At 47.2% G+C, this 13,124-nt stretch overlaps 1 protein-coding gene and 2 long non-coding RNA genes across 3 annotated transcripts in view; 1 reads left to right on the forward strand and 2 right to left on the reverse strand.

Moving 5' to 3' along the window:
- EIF2AK3 (eukaryotic translation initiation factor 2 alpha kinase 3) overlaps positions 1-6,434 on the reverse strand; it is a 43,151-nt gene extending 36,717 nt beyond the window's left edge. Inside the window, exon 1 of the mRNA XM_036382139.1 lies at positions 6,119-6,434. Within this exon, the coding sequence (XP_036238032.1) occupies positions 6,119-6,381 (263 nt within the window). The 5' untranslated portion in view covers positions 6,382-6,434. The remainder of the gene's footprint in view (positions 1-6,118) is intronic.
- Positions 6,435-6,986: 552 nt separating this feature from the next.
- LOC129046693 (uncharacterized) lies at positions 6,987-8,200 on the forward strand. Its single transcript, XR_008508396.1, has 3 exons — positions 6,987-7,101; positions 7,347-7,502; positions 8,119-8,200. It is a non-coding gene; the product is annotated as an uncharacterized LOC129046693 (long non-coding RNA).
- LOC118685824 (uncharacterized) lies at positions 7,840-11,553 on the reverse strand. The gene is made up of 2 exons (XR_004980045.1): positions 10,873-11,553; positions 7,840-8,261 (listed from the first exon to the last, which is right to left on the reverse strand). It is a non-coding gene; the product is annotated as an uncharacterized LOC118685824 (long non-coding RNA).
- Between the last annotated feature and the right edge of the window lie 1,571 nt (positions 11,554-13,124).

Here is a 13,124-nt window from a genome sequence, read left to right on the forward strand (position 1 = left end):
CTGCAGACCATGAAGAAATGAAACTGGGTTTTGCAGCTTGGGCTTTAAGCAGCCTGATGTCTGGGATACAGGGCCATGGCAGGCTGGCTGCTGATTTCTACAGTGCCTGAAGCTCCTCAGTTTCAGTAAGTCTTGTTTCTTACAGAGCTATACAATTAGAATAAGCATTTCTGGTTGGGCTAGAGCTCCAGCATTAAAATAAACAAACAAACAAAATAAACAACACATCAGAGACAAAGCACTGACAAGGCATTTCTGAAAGGCTTTTTTTTTTTCCTTGAAGATTGTTTCTCTCTGACCTGAAAAAGCTGAGATTGTGTTGTCAGTTTGGCTTGCAGCAGCTCACCAATCTTCAAAGGCAGAGGGAGTAGAACTTGGTCACTTTACAGCTGCTTGCACTGAGGGGGGCTGGATCCAGTGACCCAGAAGGGACCTTTATAGTCACTGATTTCAATGAGAATAGGAAACTGTGCAAATAAAGTGATGGGGAGATTAACCAGTTTCAGGTGAGGGTGAAAGGGCAGGGGGCTGGTAGTGCACACACAGACATGTATATTAACCTTTACTTTAAACAATAAGGGACAATAAATTATTGTGTAGAGCTCTGGCCAAATATATTCACTTGTCCAAAGTTAATGGTGTAGTAACATGGAATTTAGGGAAGGAATGATGGGGGTTTTTAGTTTGCTTTAAGGAGGGAAAAACTGAAATCATGATCTAAAAACATGTTCAGGGAGAGTGGCTCATGACATCACCTCCAGCAAAGGTCATGTAAAACATGGCTGTTTTACATGTTAAAGTAACCCACACAATTTCTAGGATTTTATAATGCTTACAGCACTACTAATAATGCTTATAACACTACTAATAAAGAGAAAAACAAAGAGATCTTTAACCTGTTCCAAAAATGCCATAGCAGCTCTTACTTCTGAAGGTGGCCAAGCATCACATTCCTCAAAAAGCTAAGTTTAAGAGACTGTTAGAAAAATACCATTTGTGCAAATATTTGCACAGTAGAAGACATAAGTTTTTATGAGCTGATCACAAACGCTTTTTCCAAAGCGTAGACTGGGTTAATAATAAACCAGATTGCAGGAGATTGACTATTTTCAAGTACTGTAAACAAGTGCTCGCACACTAAAGGCCTTGGACACATATTTAACACAATCTGTTTGCTTTATGGTAAAGCAATTTATCTGAAACCCTCTAGCATTGCATAAGAAAATATTATTCCAAGTGGGTCTACTTAAATTTTATGTTGATCCTCCTGACAACTAGGTTATAAAAAGAGGTAGAAATGCAGCTAGAGTGAAGGGAATTTTGGCAGCCACACTGCAGAGAAGACAAATCCTAAAATCACACTGTGAAATGTTTTCTTCCCATGTGCTCCCATTGTTTTCCTTTATCTAATTCTTCCTCTTTGACTTCTCCCTCAAGTAACAAATGTTTCATGCCTTTGTATCTCACATTTCTGTATTATCTTCCCCCACCAGATGCAAACCTCAGCCTTCCCTAGGAGTTACCTCACTGTTTAAGGCTCTCCACCACCACTCAAGACAGTGGTTTTGGAATCTGTACCTGCACCCTGGCCTCCAGCCACCCAAAGGGTGCTGTAACCACACTTCAGTTTTAACTTTAGCTGATTAGGAAAGAGTAGAGGAGCGTGGGGAACCTTTGTGCCAGCAGCACACACTTGGAGGAACTGGTTTAACCGACCACTTCTGCACACTGTGAAAATCCTGGCTTTTCTTGGGTGCAGTGGCACTCAGGGTTAGTTCCCAGCAGGAGAATGGACTTTGTTTCACCTACTGAGCACACACTTCCATGAGACAGAGGAACAGAACCAGCCCAGCTTTATCTAAATCTTAGGTGTGGCTACCTTTAGAGCTGGAACTAGGTTTAAGAAAAACATCCATTTCTCTCTGCTTTTTAAATAAATTATTCATTTTCAACTAAATAGCCACATTTCTGGTTCCAACTTCATCTTGCTCTTCAGCTATACCACATACCAGGAAAAAAGAGCTAGAACTCCTTACTCTTCTGATAAAATCCTTCATTCCTTACTCTATTTGTCTGAGTTAAAATCTCAATACCTGTTTTCCTCTTCTCTGATGGACTCCAGTAAGTTAAAACCCCATCACTTGAACTCTGTTTGGGGTAAGAGCTGAAATTTGTGCCCAACACTCTCTTAGTGTTACACTTTCTCCCTGTCAGATTTTCCCTTCCCTTTCTCTGTGAGCTTCCAGCGCTTGCAGCTTTGTGTACTGGGAGCATGAAGTGGTGACAAGAGATCTTTCTGTTGCTCAGGTAGTCTAGTCAAGCACTAAATTAACACATTATGATAAAAGCAATTTAGGCAACTACTTCAAGAAAATATTTCAGAGCTTAAAAACAGGCAGGTGACTTGCTTTTTGTCACCCCACAGTGCCACTGTGGGCTTACTGCAGTGTATTATGGCAATTCTTACATCAAAATCTTAGAAACACAAGAAGAATGAAGCCACAGTTCCAGAACAGAGTCCTTTCAGCCACCTGTTTGCCAGCCTTTGTTGGCTCAAGATGTCAGGGCTGCAATTCCTGTAATTCCCTTACATCAAACTGAAAAAGCATATTTTGATGTGTCTTTGGGCCAACTGATTGACAAATGGAAAGCAAAAGGAACTCCTGACTCAGTTTCTATTTTGGTTAGGCCTGATAAACTCTTTTATTCTCTGAAAAACAGCACCTTATTGCTGGCTTTATTTACATCACTTCCTGACTGGGGTAAAGCTGAAAGACTGCCTTAACCAAAGATGCCCTCTTCCAGGAACACACAGGTTTTCTGAGAACACTGCCAAACCAGGTTCCCTTCTGAGAAGGGAAAACAGAAAATATTACCCAGCTTAAGGTCAAAAATCACAACTTATCACCAAGGAAGTGAGGAGGATAGAGACAGACAGCATCAAGGCTGGGTCAATACTTGTTGACTGTAAATCTCAGACTATATCAGGGAGTTAATCACATCACAGGGATACAAAAGAAAGAAAGGGAAAAAAAACCCAAACTATGACCAATACCAAAATTATATTTCAATAGTCTCCACAAGCCTGGACCAGAACAAAAGAGATACAAAAAGATATTACTCAAAATGAGGCAGTCACTTAAATCCCAGGATCCCTCACCTGAAAAATAAACATCAGTGAAATGAAAACCTGCACTTCTCCTTGCCTTGAGCTGCTGGTCCAGAATATATTGTGATGGAGGGGAAGAAAGTCCCTTCTGGGCCCTTACAGATGGCCAACAGCAGGACAAAAGCAAGGGGTCAGTTTGTGCAGCACACAGAGATATCAGTAATTGGAGCAGCTGGCAGAGAACAAGCCAATGTTGTGCAGTGAGACTTTATGTGCACTTTGTCACTATGAAAGCACATCTGGACACACTTCCCTGACCCCAACCACCTAAAAACAGCCTCTGTGGCTGAATGAAAATGTTTTCTTACCAATTCCTATCCTCTTTTGCTCACAGACAGGAACTTGTTATTCCAGGGCAGTGATAATGTCCCCCGCTTTAAATTATGCAAAATATCTACTGCAAACTTCCACAGACACTGACAAAAGGCCAGTCCTGGGCCTTGAAACCTCTCTTAGTACCCCAGAGTGATCACAGCCCACTTTGGGAGATCAGGAGGCCTGAGCACAGTGCTGCTCTACCTCAAAGAAGTGAAGGTATGAGTTACCCACAAACAAAAGGGGATTGCAAGGGGAGTTGTAAACAGGACAGAGGAGGAACGGTTCTTTAGTTTACCCACACCCTTTCACTGCACCAAACTTTGCATTTATTCAAGTAAGTTGTTTTGGTTAGAAAAACAAAGCAGAACTTGTTGTCATCGTGGTACATTTACCACTGTTCCTGTTTCAGTTTAAAAGAATCATCAAACCCTCAAAAGTCTATTGGGACATTGCAAATATGGCTGTTAGTTTAACTTGAACTCTAAGCAGCTATTCCAACAGCAAACCCTGCATGTCTGTATGTTAAAAGCACAGTAAATCACTAATCCTCCTATTTTCTTTTAGAAAAACAAAAGAAATATTCAAGCATTCAAAGATGATTATATTCATCTGACTACAGCAGAGACAGTTGGGGTTTTGATTTTGTTCTTTTTTTTTTCCAGATTATATTGACCTCTATATTGCCTGTGTATTGCTGAAGAACAATTAGCTGAGATGAGTGGAAATCTCAGAAACACAGATTAAAAAATAAATGCACACAAACACTATGGCCAGGCAGCCATTCTATTTTTATTTGATGACAGCAAATCTGTTCCTACATGCTAATCAATTACAGAGCAGCTACATTTAATCTCAGGCTTAATTTACTACATTGAACATCTTTAGTGTATTCTACTTAGCTCTGGAAGACAAGCAGAAAATATATTTTTAAAATTTTCCTAGGCTAAACAAACAAAGGTCCTATCAAAAACTGAATACAGCAGAATTGCAATAAACCAGGTGCTATTTTGATCACCTGATACACAAAAGAATGATCGTGTTGCTAACTGGTGAGACTGTCTTCCAAGAAAACAGGGCGGCAAGTTATCAGCCGGTTTCTTGTTTTAAGTGAATGCTTGGGCATACTAAGAACAAGCTTTGGGCTATTCATTTTCATGTTTTCAAATACAGCAGGCATTTAGTCATGCTGTTCTTCCTTTAAACTCTGGCTGTGGCTTGTCATCTCTTCGTTAACAACCAATTCAGAAACAGACTGGAATCAGCTCACTCACATTTCTGCACTTGAGTCATTCATCGAAGTATTTCTTTTGCCGGAGCTTCTTGCCACACGCAGTTATTAGGGATTTTATTTCCCTTTCTTACATTCTGAAACTTGTTCATCAATTTGCCTAGCATGTTTGGCTTCCCCTCAGGCACACCCCAGTGGCTGTGCTGAACAGACAATTAAGTACTCAGGGGGAACTGCATTTTCTTTAAAACAAAACGATGACAGAAAAGGACAGCGTGCTCTGAACAGTGGGCATTGGGAAGAATTTCGACTCCAGATGCTTTAGGGTCTCCTTCCCGCAGGCACAGAACTGGGAGCAAGGCAAGGAAGGGATCGAGACGTGGTATTATCAGGGTAAGCAGACGGGCCAGATGTCACATAGCGTGACATCCGGCAGCTTGTTTGTCTAAGAACTAAGACACCCTTTCTCCTTGCTAACAACGGCGTAAAGAACAAGCACCTCAGCGCTGGTGAGGTCCCTAAGTTCATTTTCCTCATTGTCACCGCCTCCCCCTCGGTCCAGCCTGCCCATCCCTGCAGCGCTCCTGCAGCCCCAGCACGGGACTCATCCCTTCCACCCCTTCTCCCCGCCGGCCCTGGGACACTTCCCTGCGTGTCCCACAGTCCAGCCCCACGCACCAGCCTGCGACACCCTTATTTCACCGCTCTCCTCAGCACCGTTCCATCTACGATAACCCTACAAGCACAACTCTGCCCCCTCCCCTCTTCCCGCTCCAACACTGCCGACACATCCCAGCGCTATTCCCGTCCAAGGCCACTCCTGCACGGGCCCTTCCCCACACACGACCCCTGGGACGCTGCAGCCCTTTTCCCACGCACTGCCCCCTCCCCAACACCCCCAGCTGCTGATTCCTAGCCCAAACACAATCGTGTCCCCCCTGGACACGGCACCTTTGTCCTCTGAGGCGCTCACCCCCGCCCAGCATCCCCACACCGGAGCCGAGCCCCTCCCCAGCACCTCCCCGCTGGGACCACTGACCCCCACCCCAGTCACAGACACCCTTCAACAGTCCCGACGCTGACCCCCATCCCTGCATCCACGGATACTCCCCCTAACCAGACCCAGGCACTGATTCCCGACACTCCTCAGCCTCCCCAGGCATTGACCCCCCCTCAGCCGCCCCGCACCGACCCCCATCCAGTCACTGACCCCCAGCCAGCCACCGACCCCCCTCAGGAACCCCAGCCCCTGACAGCCATCCCAGGCACCGACACCTTCCCCAGCCAGCCCCAGGCATGACCCTCACCTCAGACAGCGACCCCGCACTCCCACCCGGACACTGAACACCCCCCTCAGCCCCAGGCACTGCTCCCCACCTCAGTCACCGCCCTCCACCGCTCACCTGCTGCCGGTCCGGGCCTCTCCGCTGCCCTCAGCGTCCGGCTCTCCGGGTCCTGCAGGGGCCACACCACCCTCATCGTCCTCCACTGTCACGTCCGCGGAACCAGCGGGCAGAGCGGCGGGAGCGGCGGCCGCCCCCAGCCCGAACGCGGCCTCCACAGCCGCGGCATCGCTCGGCGGCGGCTCCGGGCCGCCCGCCGCTACCCCGAGCAGCACCAGCAACGCGAAGGCGGCCAGAGCGCTGCGGCCCCGCGGCCCCCGCATGGAGGGGCCCGGCTCGCCCGCCGCCGCCACCCGTTAGGACATGAACGCCGCTGTCGCTGTCGCCGCTGTCACCGCCACAGAATGGGCGCCCGCCGCGCGCGCAGCCCTGCCCGCCGCGCCACGCCCGCCCGCCACGTACCGGCACCCCGCGCGCACCCGCCCCTGCGAGGCGGACACGCACTCCATTGGTCGGCCGCCACGCCGCTCAGCCCGCCGCTTCCTTCTGATTGGCGCGCCCGGCGGCGGGAGGCGGGGAGGAGCTGGGTGTTTGTCAACAGAGCCCGCCGGGCCAATCAGAGCCACGCCGCTCTCTCCCCCTCCTCTACCGCCGCGCCGGCCAATCGCCGAGCGCATGATTCACCGGCCCGCTCGCCGATTGGCTGCCGGCTGGCGCGCGGGCGGCGCGGCCCCGCCCCTTCCTCGGCCGGGCTGGAGACGTGGCTGTTCCTCGGCGCCGGCAGGGCGGGGCCAGCGGCGCGCACCACCCGGCGCGGGGGGAGCGCGCGAAAGAGCCTCCCCCCAGGCCGGAGCGGAATGGAACCGTCGGGCGGAAAGCGGGCCGGGAGGGAAGGAGGGAGCGCCCGGGGGTGGCCAGGGCAGAGCGGACACGGCGCTGAGGGCCGTGGGACAGACCTGGGACTCGGTCTGCTTACAGGTCTTGTCCAGCCGAATTGATTCTGTCATTCGGTGGTGCCCCCCCCGGCTGTTTGGGCGGTACAGGTAACCCTAACCCTGGTACCGAAATGGGCCCTGTACTGACCCCAGGTGATCTCACCCCAGGTGACCCCACCTTTGTGAGGGCTTTCTGTGCCCCCCCCCCCCCACCCCAGCACACACAGCCCCACGACCGGCAGCCCCAGCACTTCGGCCAGGTGTGGTAGTAGCTCCAGAAAGCCTCTGAGGTACTTTAAAGTCCTGTTCCCTCTGAGGTACTTTAAAGTCCTGTTCCCTCCACGTGTTCGCAGATGTGTCCTGGGAAATTGTGAAGGCCCGTCGCTGGAAGTATTCCAGGCCAGGCTGGATGGGGCTCAGAGGAACCCGGGCTAGTGGAAGGTGTCCCTGCACATGGCAGGGGCTGGAACGAGATGGTCTTTGAGGTCCCTTCCAACCCCAGTCATTCTGTGAGTCTCTGTTCATTGTATACTTGATATAAATGATATATATGATATGTAATTGACCCCTTCAGGGTTAGTTTTCCCCCAGTTTTTTCCAGACCCAGTTTACCATATTTTGAAGAACAGTCCTTTTGTCATCCTGATGGTACCACCCGACTGATGAGGATGTCATCTGCAAATTGGATTAGGGCTGATTTTGTATTTACTTCCAAATGACTAATGAAAATATTGATTACGTATGTGTGTAGTACAGCACATATGATCCTGGAAGGTCCTATTAGACATAGCCTTTTTCAATAGTGATTTATAACCACTTATAAAAAAATAATCTCTGTGACCAGTGTTTAATGTATTCTTCACTGATGCTTTATTACCCTGTTTAATTAAAATGTTGTGCAGTTCTAAGTAAAAATGCTTTTAAAAGTTTATTACAGATCTCCTTCCTTTTGGAGGAAATGGAATTATTTGTTGTCTTTTAGAAGCATGAAATGAGATTTCTATTAGACTCTGACTGGCATTACTAATTCTTTAATGAGTGACATAACACCCTTTTTTGGTGTTTATCCAAACATTATCCACAGATCTGATGTTATTAAATCTACATTTACTCCATATCATGCAGCCTTCCTCTCCTGAAGACAGGCAACAGCCTGGCACTTTTTCAGCCTCCTAGAATTGCCCTGGTCAATCAAGGCTCACTCAAGAGGAATGTCAACACACAAGTCTGCAGTCAGCTGTTTCCAACCTCCTGGGTCACAGTTATCCCTGGAAAACAAGAGCTCCACTCATCACTAATGCACTGAAATGAATCCCATCACTGTCAGGCATGTATCTTCCTTCTTCTTTACAAACATAGATCATAAATGTTCAATGAACACTTCTGCATTGTTATTGGCATTTTAATCATGTCCATCTAGTAATGGGCCTGTACCATTCACTTCTACGTTTTCTGGGATTTAGCCTTGCCAGCTATGGATTTCCTTTGATGTGCTTCACTTCCAATAACTACTCTGCTTCTCACAGCTTCTCATTTATACCAACACTTCCTTATTTCCTGCTTTCTCCATTTTGGCTATTTCTTTTTTAATTTTACTCACAATCTCCAGTCCATTAATAAAACAAGAGTTGGCAATGTTTTTTCTCTCTTGAAGTTGTGCCTCTTTGATTGCCCAATGAGTTCTTTAAAAAGAGCTCATATGTCTCATTTTTAGACTCATACCTAATTTTTTTCTTTCTGCTTGCACTCTTATTTTCTGATGATTTGGAAATACAGCTCTTTTAGAGTACCAGGTGTATGGAAACCCAGGTCACAAACACTGCTCCCCAGCCAACCACTCAATTGCAATCCAGGGATCTTTGTTTGGGTTTTTTTACTTCCCTCATTATAACAAAGTCCAAAAGAATTTACCCTGTGCCACCTGCCAAATGGCACATGTCATTTTTAGTAACTTAAATGACATTTTATTATTGCACCCATATGTTCTTGTGCTACTATTTTCTTTATTTAGATAACTCCTCTCTCTTGAGTGTCTACCCGTTCATATGTTTATAAAGAGTAATCAAATTCCTTGTTTCTCTAGGCAAACCAAGCCAAAGGCTTTTATTCTTCTCTTACACATTTGGCTCTCTGCTCTGACTTGCCCTCCCCTGCACCTGTCTCCATTTTAATTTTTTTTTTTTTTTTGCATGGTGATGTTTTGAACAGTCACGTTGAAGGGTAAATTTAGTTAAATTTTAAACTCCATCATATTCCTGGACAATGAAGAAAATGAAGAAAAGCTGATTCCTTGCCATGCTTTTTACAGTAACTTATCTCTTGTCCCACCAGTCATTTGAGGGACACAGAGACATAACCACAGACCCCAGAAACTTCCAGAATATTGGGATACGTCACGACTAGATTTGCATGTGTACCTTTGTGCTGGGTCACGAAGGTTTATCACACTTCGGGCAGAACAACAACCACCCCGTGCAGGTCCCTCTCACGCCATGAGCATGACCTCATTCCCTTGCGTTCCCTCCCACCCCCGCCCCAGAGCGGCAGCCTCCCAATCGCAGCCTTTTATTTTGGGGAGGATCTGGCACTTCTCACCCGAGCACGCGTTTCTTTCTAGACTCCTCCTAGATTCCGTGGCACCGAGGAATAATGAATAATAATCAGAATGCAAAAAAGCTCTTATTTTTCTTGTTTTGGAAACATTTCTCCAAGGGACGGACAACGTTATTCTCGAATCCTTATGGCAAACATGGCAATGCAGCCCTATAATTTTCTCTCTGTATTAAAAATTTTTGCCAACAAAACCAAACTTCCTGCTTTTTGCAAAGCATGACTCACATCCTCCATTCTGTTTTGACTGACATAAGAGATCTATTTCAGTCATATGACAATAACTTTGAATCTAACTAGCCACTTATGTGGAAATCAAAGCCTGTTCTTGCAGGATGGATGGATGTTAACAGGAATGGTGTTTTACATAACTCCACTGAAGATCTGCCTGCTTTTCCCGATTAACTTGCTCCTGGAAGAGCCGGGCGCGGCAGTGAAAGCCCAGCGTGCCACCTCGTGGCTGCCCTGTGCCCAGGGCCGTTCCCAGCGCCTCCCTTTTCCAGGAGAATCCAGAGCTCCCTAAATCTACATGTGTGGCAATTAGCATACCGGCACCGCTGCCGATGCCTTCTCACACGCAGAATAAAACCGAGTAATTCTTCCCCCGACAGATCAAACCAGAGACGAGAAGGGAGGCAGGTGTTATTCAGAGGAAATGTCACTGAACTGGAGTTTGCAGGATAAAAAATTAGGTTGCAGGAATGTAAATTGCAGGGATGTGACGGGCTTGGAGTGCTGCTACCAACCAGAAAGAGAGTTTGTCTGGGAAATCTCCATCTTCCACTTGGTTTCACCGGTTTGTTGGTGAAGTTTTACTGTCATGGGTCTTGGATTTTAGCTGTTTCATGCCTAATCAGTGAGAGAGGAGTAGTTAATTGGATCAACACATCTGCCACCCAGAGGGGCTGTGCCTTCACCAGATTTTCACTCGGGTTAGAATGCACTTTTCCAGCTGCTTTAGGCTGGGTTAAGCCTGCCATGGAAGATGGTCCCACAGCCTTCCCTCTCCCAACTGATCAATCTTGCTGCCTTCCTCAGGAAAAGTCAAGGAAAACTCACCTTGATTTTTTTGGTTGCTTTACCTTTCAGAAAGATCAGCTCTCTGCCAACACATGGAAGTAGCAGGAAAACTCAGCAAGTGATGGACCATAAGGTGGGAATGCTCCTTTTTTTTTTTTCTGTCTTAGACCAGGGCAGCTTAAGACAGTTACAAAACTCCCTTTCAGAGAGATATATTAAGTGTGGCTGACCCAGTTCAACCTCACTCACCTGGCAAGAAGCAGCTGCCTTTTCTTGCCTTCATGGCAAGGTGAATCAGCACAGGGTGATGGGAATGCCAGCACCAGCATCAGCTGTAGCCAGGCTGCGTGTGGATGGTGACTGAAGGCAGTGAGGAGCAGGCTCTTCCCTTTTTGTCAACAGCAAGCTGTTATCTCAGCTACCATGTAATTTTCCTACCATGTAATTTCAGCCTCAGATGCAGAATTCAGCGCCCGGAGTCACGCAGTCGCCCTGACAGCCTGAAAGGGCTGAGCTGCTCCATTCCTCAGCGTGGCTTTTGTCGGGGTTAACGCCTCCTAGTTGCTGTTTGACAGGTGGAATGTCTGTTCAAAGCAGGTTCAAACACCTCCTGGCACTGAAGCACACAGGGTGAGAGCTGGCTCCCAGAGAAGCTTTGACATGGGACAAAACCAGGCTTGTACAAAAGGACTTTGAGCTGTTTGCAAACAGAGCTGGTTGTTGCTGAAATTCACAGAAGATCTGTTTCTAAAATGCCCAATACCAGTTTTTAGTGCACAGGCAAGGCTCAGCACAGCATAAATGAAAGATTTTCTGCTTTCACTGGAGCTGTAACTCACCAAAAGATTCAGATAAATTGCTAATAGAAAGGTCATTATCTAGAAGTGGAAATGTTTGTGTTTCCCCAGGCACTGCAAGATGTTTTTCAAGCCAAAGCCATCAGCCATTGTTCTGAGGGTACAACAGGTTTGTCACCCCACACTTCTGCACTAACACTCCTCACAACAATGGGATTTGAGAGAAGCCCAGGATGGGCTTCCTGAGTCAACATAAAACCCTAGTGACTGTTCTTCATTTCAGTCAAATACTTAGGATATGGAACAGAATATCATAGAATCGAGGAGTGGCCTGGGTTGGAAAACACCTTGAAGATCATCCTGTTTCAGCCCCCTGCTGTGGGCAGACACCTTCCACTACACTAAATTGCCCAGAGCTCCTTCCAATCTGGCTTTAAACACCGGGGCAGCCACTGCTTCTCTGGGCAACCTGTTCCAGTGCTTCACCACCCTCACAGTAAATTTTTTCCCCCTAATATTTAATCTAAACCTCCTCAGTTTAAAACCATTCTCCCTTTTCCTGTCACTACCTGCTCTTGTAATGTCTCTCAAAACTCAGTCAGCTGCTCCTTCAGTTTTACCCTTCTTGCATCATGGAAGAGAGCAGTGCTTGGGTCTGATTCCCTCTGAATATATATCCCACTAGATGTGTGTATTTACCCTTTCAAATGGGCAACTTGCAGGAAAAATCGTTGCCAGCTGGCAGAAAACACTGAACCACTGCATAGAACCACGTGCTGCTCTTAAAATCGAGTCACCTGCTCTGTACAGAAAGGTAAGGCCTCACCGAGATGAGATAAACCCGGGCAATGATAATAGAGTCTTTGTTGAAATCCCACCCCATTGTTCAAGGGCTGATGTGCCGGGCCAGGGAGAACAAAAGGAAATGTTTCTAGTCCTTGAAAATCACAGCAGAATCAGAGGTTGGCAGCAGAAGCAAGCCTGTCATACACAGAATTAAAAAAGAGAAGTCAGCGGCAGCTTTTCTGTTGAGCAAATAAAAAGATTATTCTCTACGAATTGTGGCCTGACCTTGGAGTGAGTAGTAAAGAGGTAAATACCTGCAGTTCTCATCCCTCTTTGTGGGATTGCAGCTGCAGAGAAACTGAGGTGCTTGTGAATGGTCCTAATGTGGCTCACAGGAGTGAAAATGCTGCTGTAGAGGGACTTCAAGGTTGCTGTGCTTCTCTAGTATGTTTCAGAAACAATTTCATCAGAGGTCAACCCAGGGTAGAGGGAAAAATGGCAAATAAAAAACGGCTCTGTGTGCTTCAGGACAGGAGATCTCCGTGGGGTGTTGTTACCCCACGCCTGCAGGGTGGGGTAGGGACTAAGTGCTGTTTGATACCATGTGCCCAGAGGACCCCTGGCATTTTTCATGTCCATGTTGCTACTTTCGAGGGGGATCGTTGTAAAGTTTAAGTCCAAGAAAGGCTCTTCCTCAAAACCTGTGGCAGCGCGGCCAGAGTTCCAGTAACTCCCTGAGCTCAGTGCATTGCCTGGCCTCCTGCGAGGACTCCCGCCACCATCCTTCCGCCTCCCCAGCATTTCCCGGTGGCACACCCCGCATCCCTCTGCTCTTTGTGGAAATGCCCGAACCTTTCCAGCCTCTGGAAATGGGTCTCTCTGTACTTAGCAAGTACTCGGTACTTACACATCGATGCA

Source organism: Molothrus ater, chromosome 4, assembly GCF_012460135.2.
Source record: "Molothrus ater isolate BHLD 08-10-18 breed brown headed cowbird chromosome 4, BPBGC_Mater_1.1, whole genome shotgun sequence".
Taxonomy (NCBI): Eukaryota; Metazoa; Chordata; class Aves; order Passeriformes; family Icteridae; genus Molothrus; species Molothrus ater.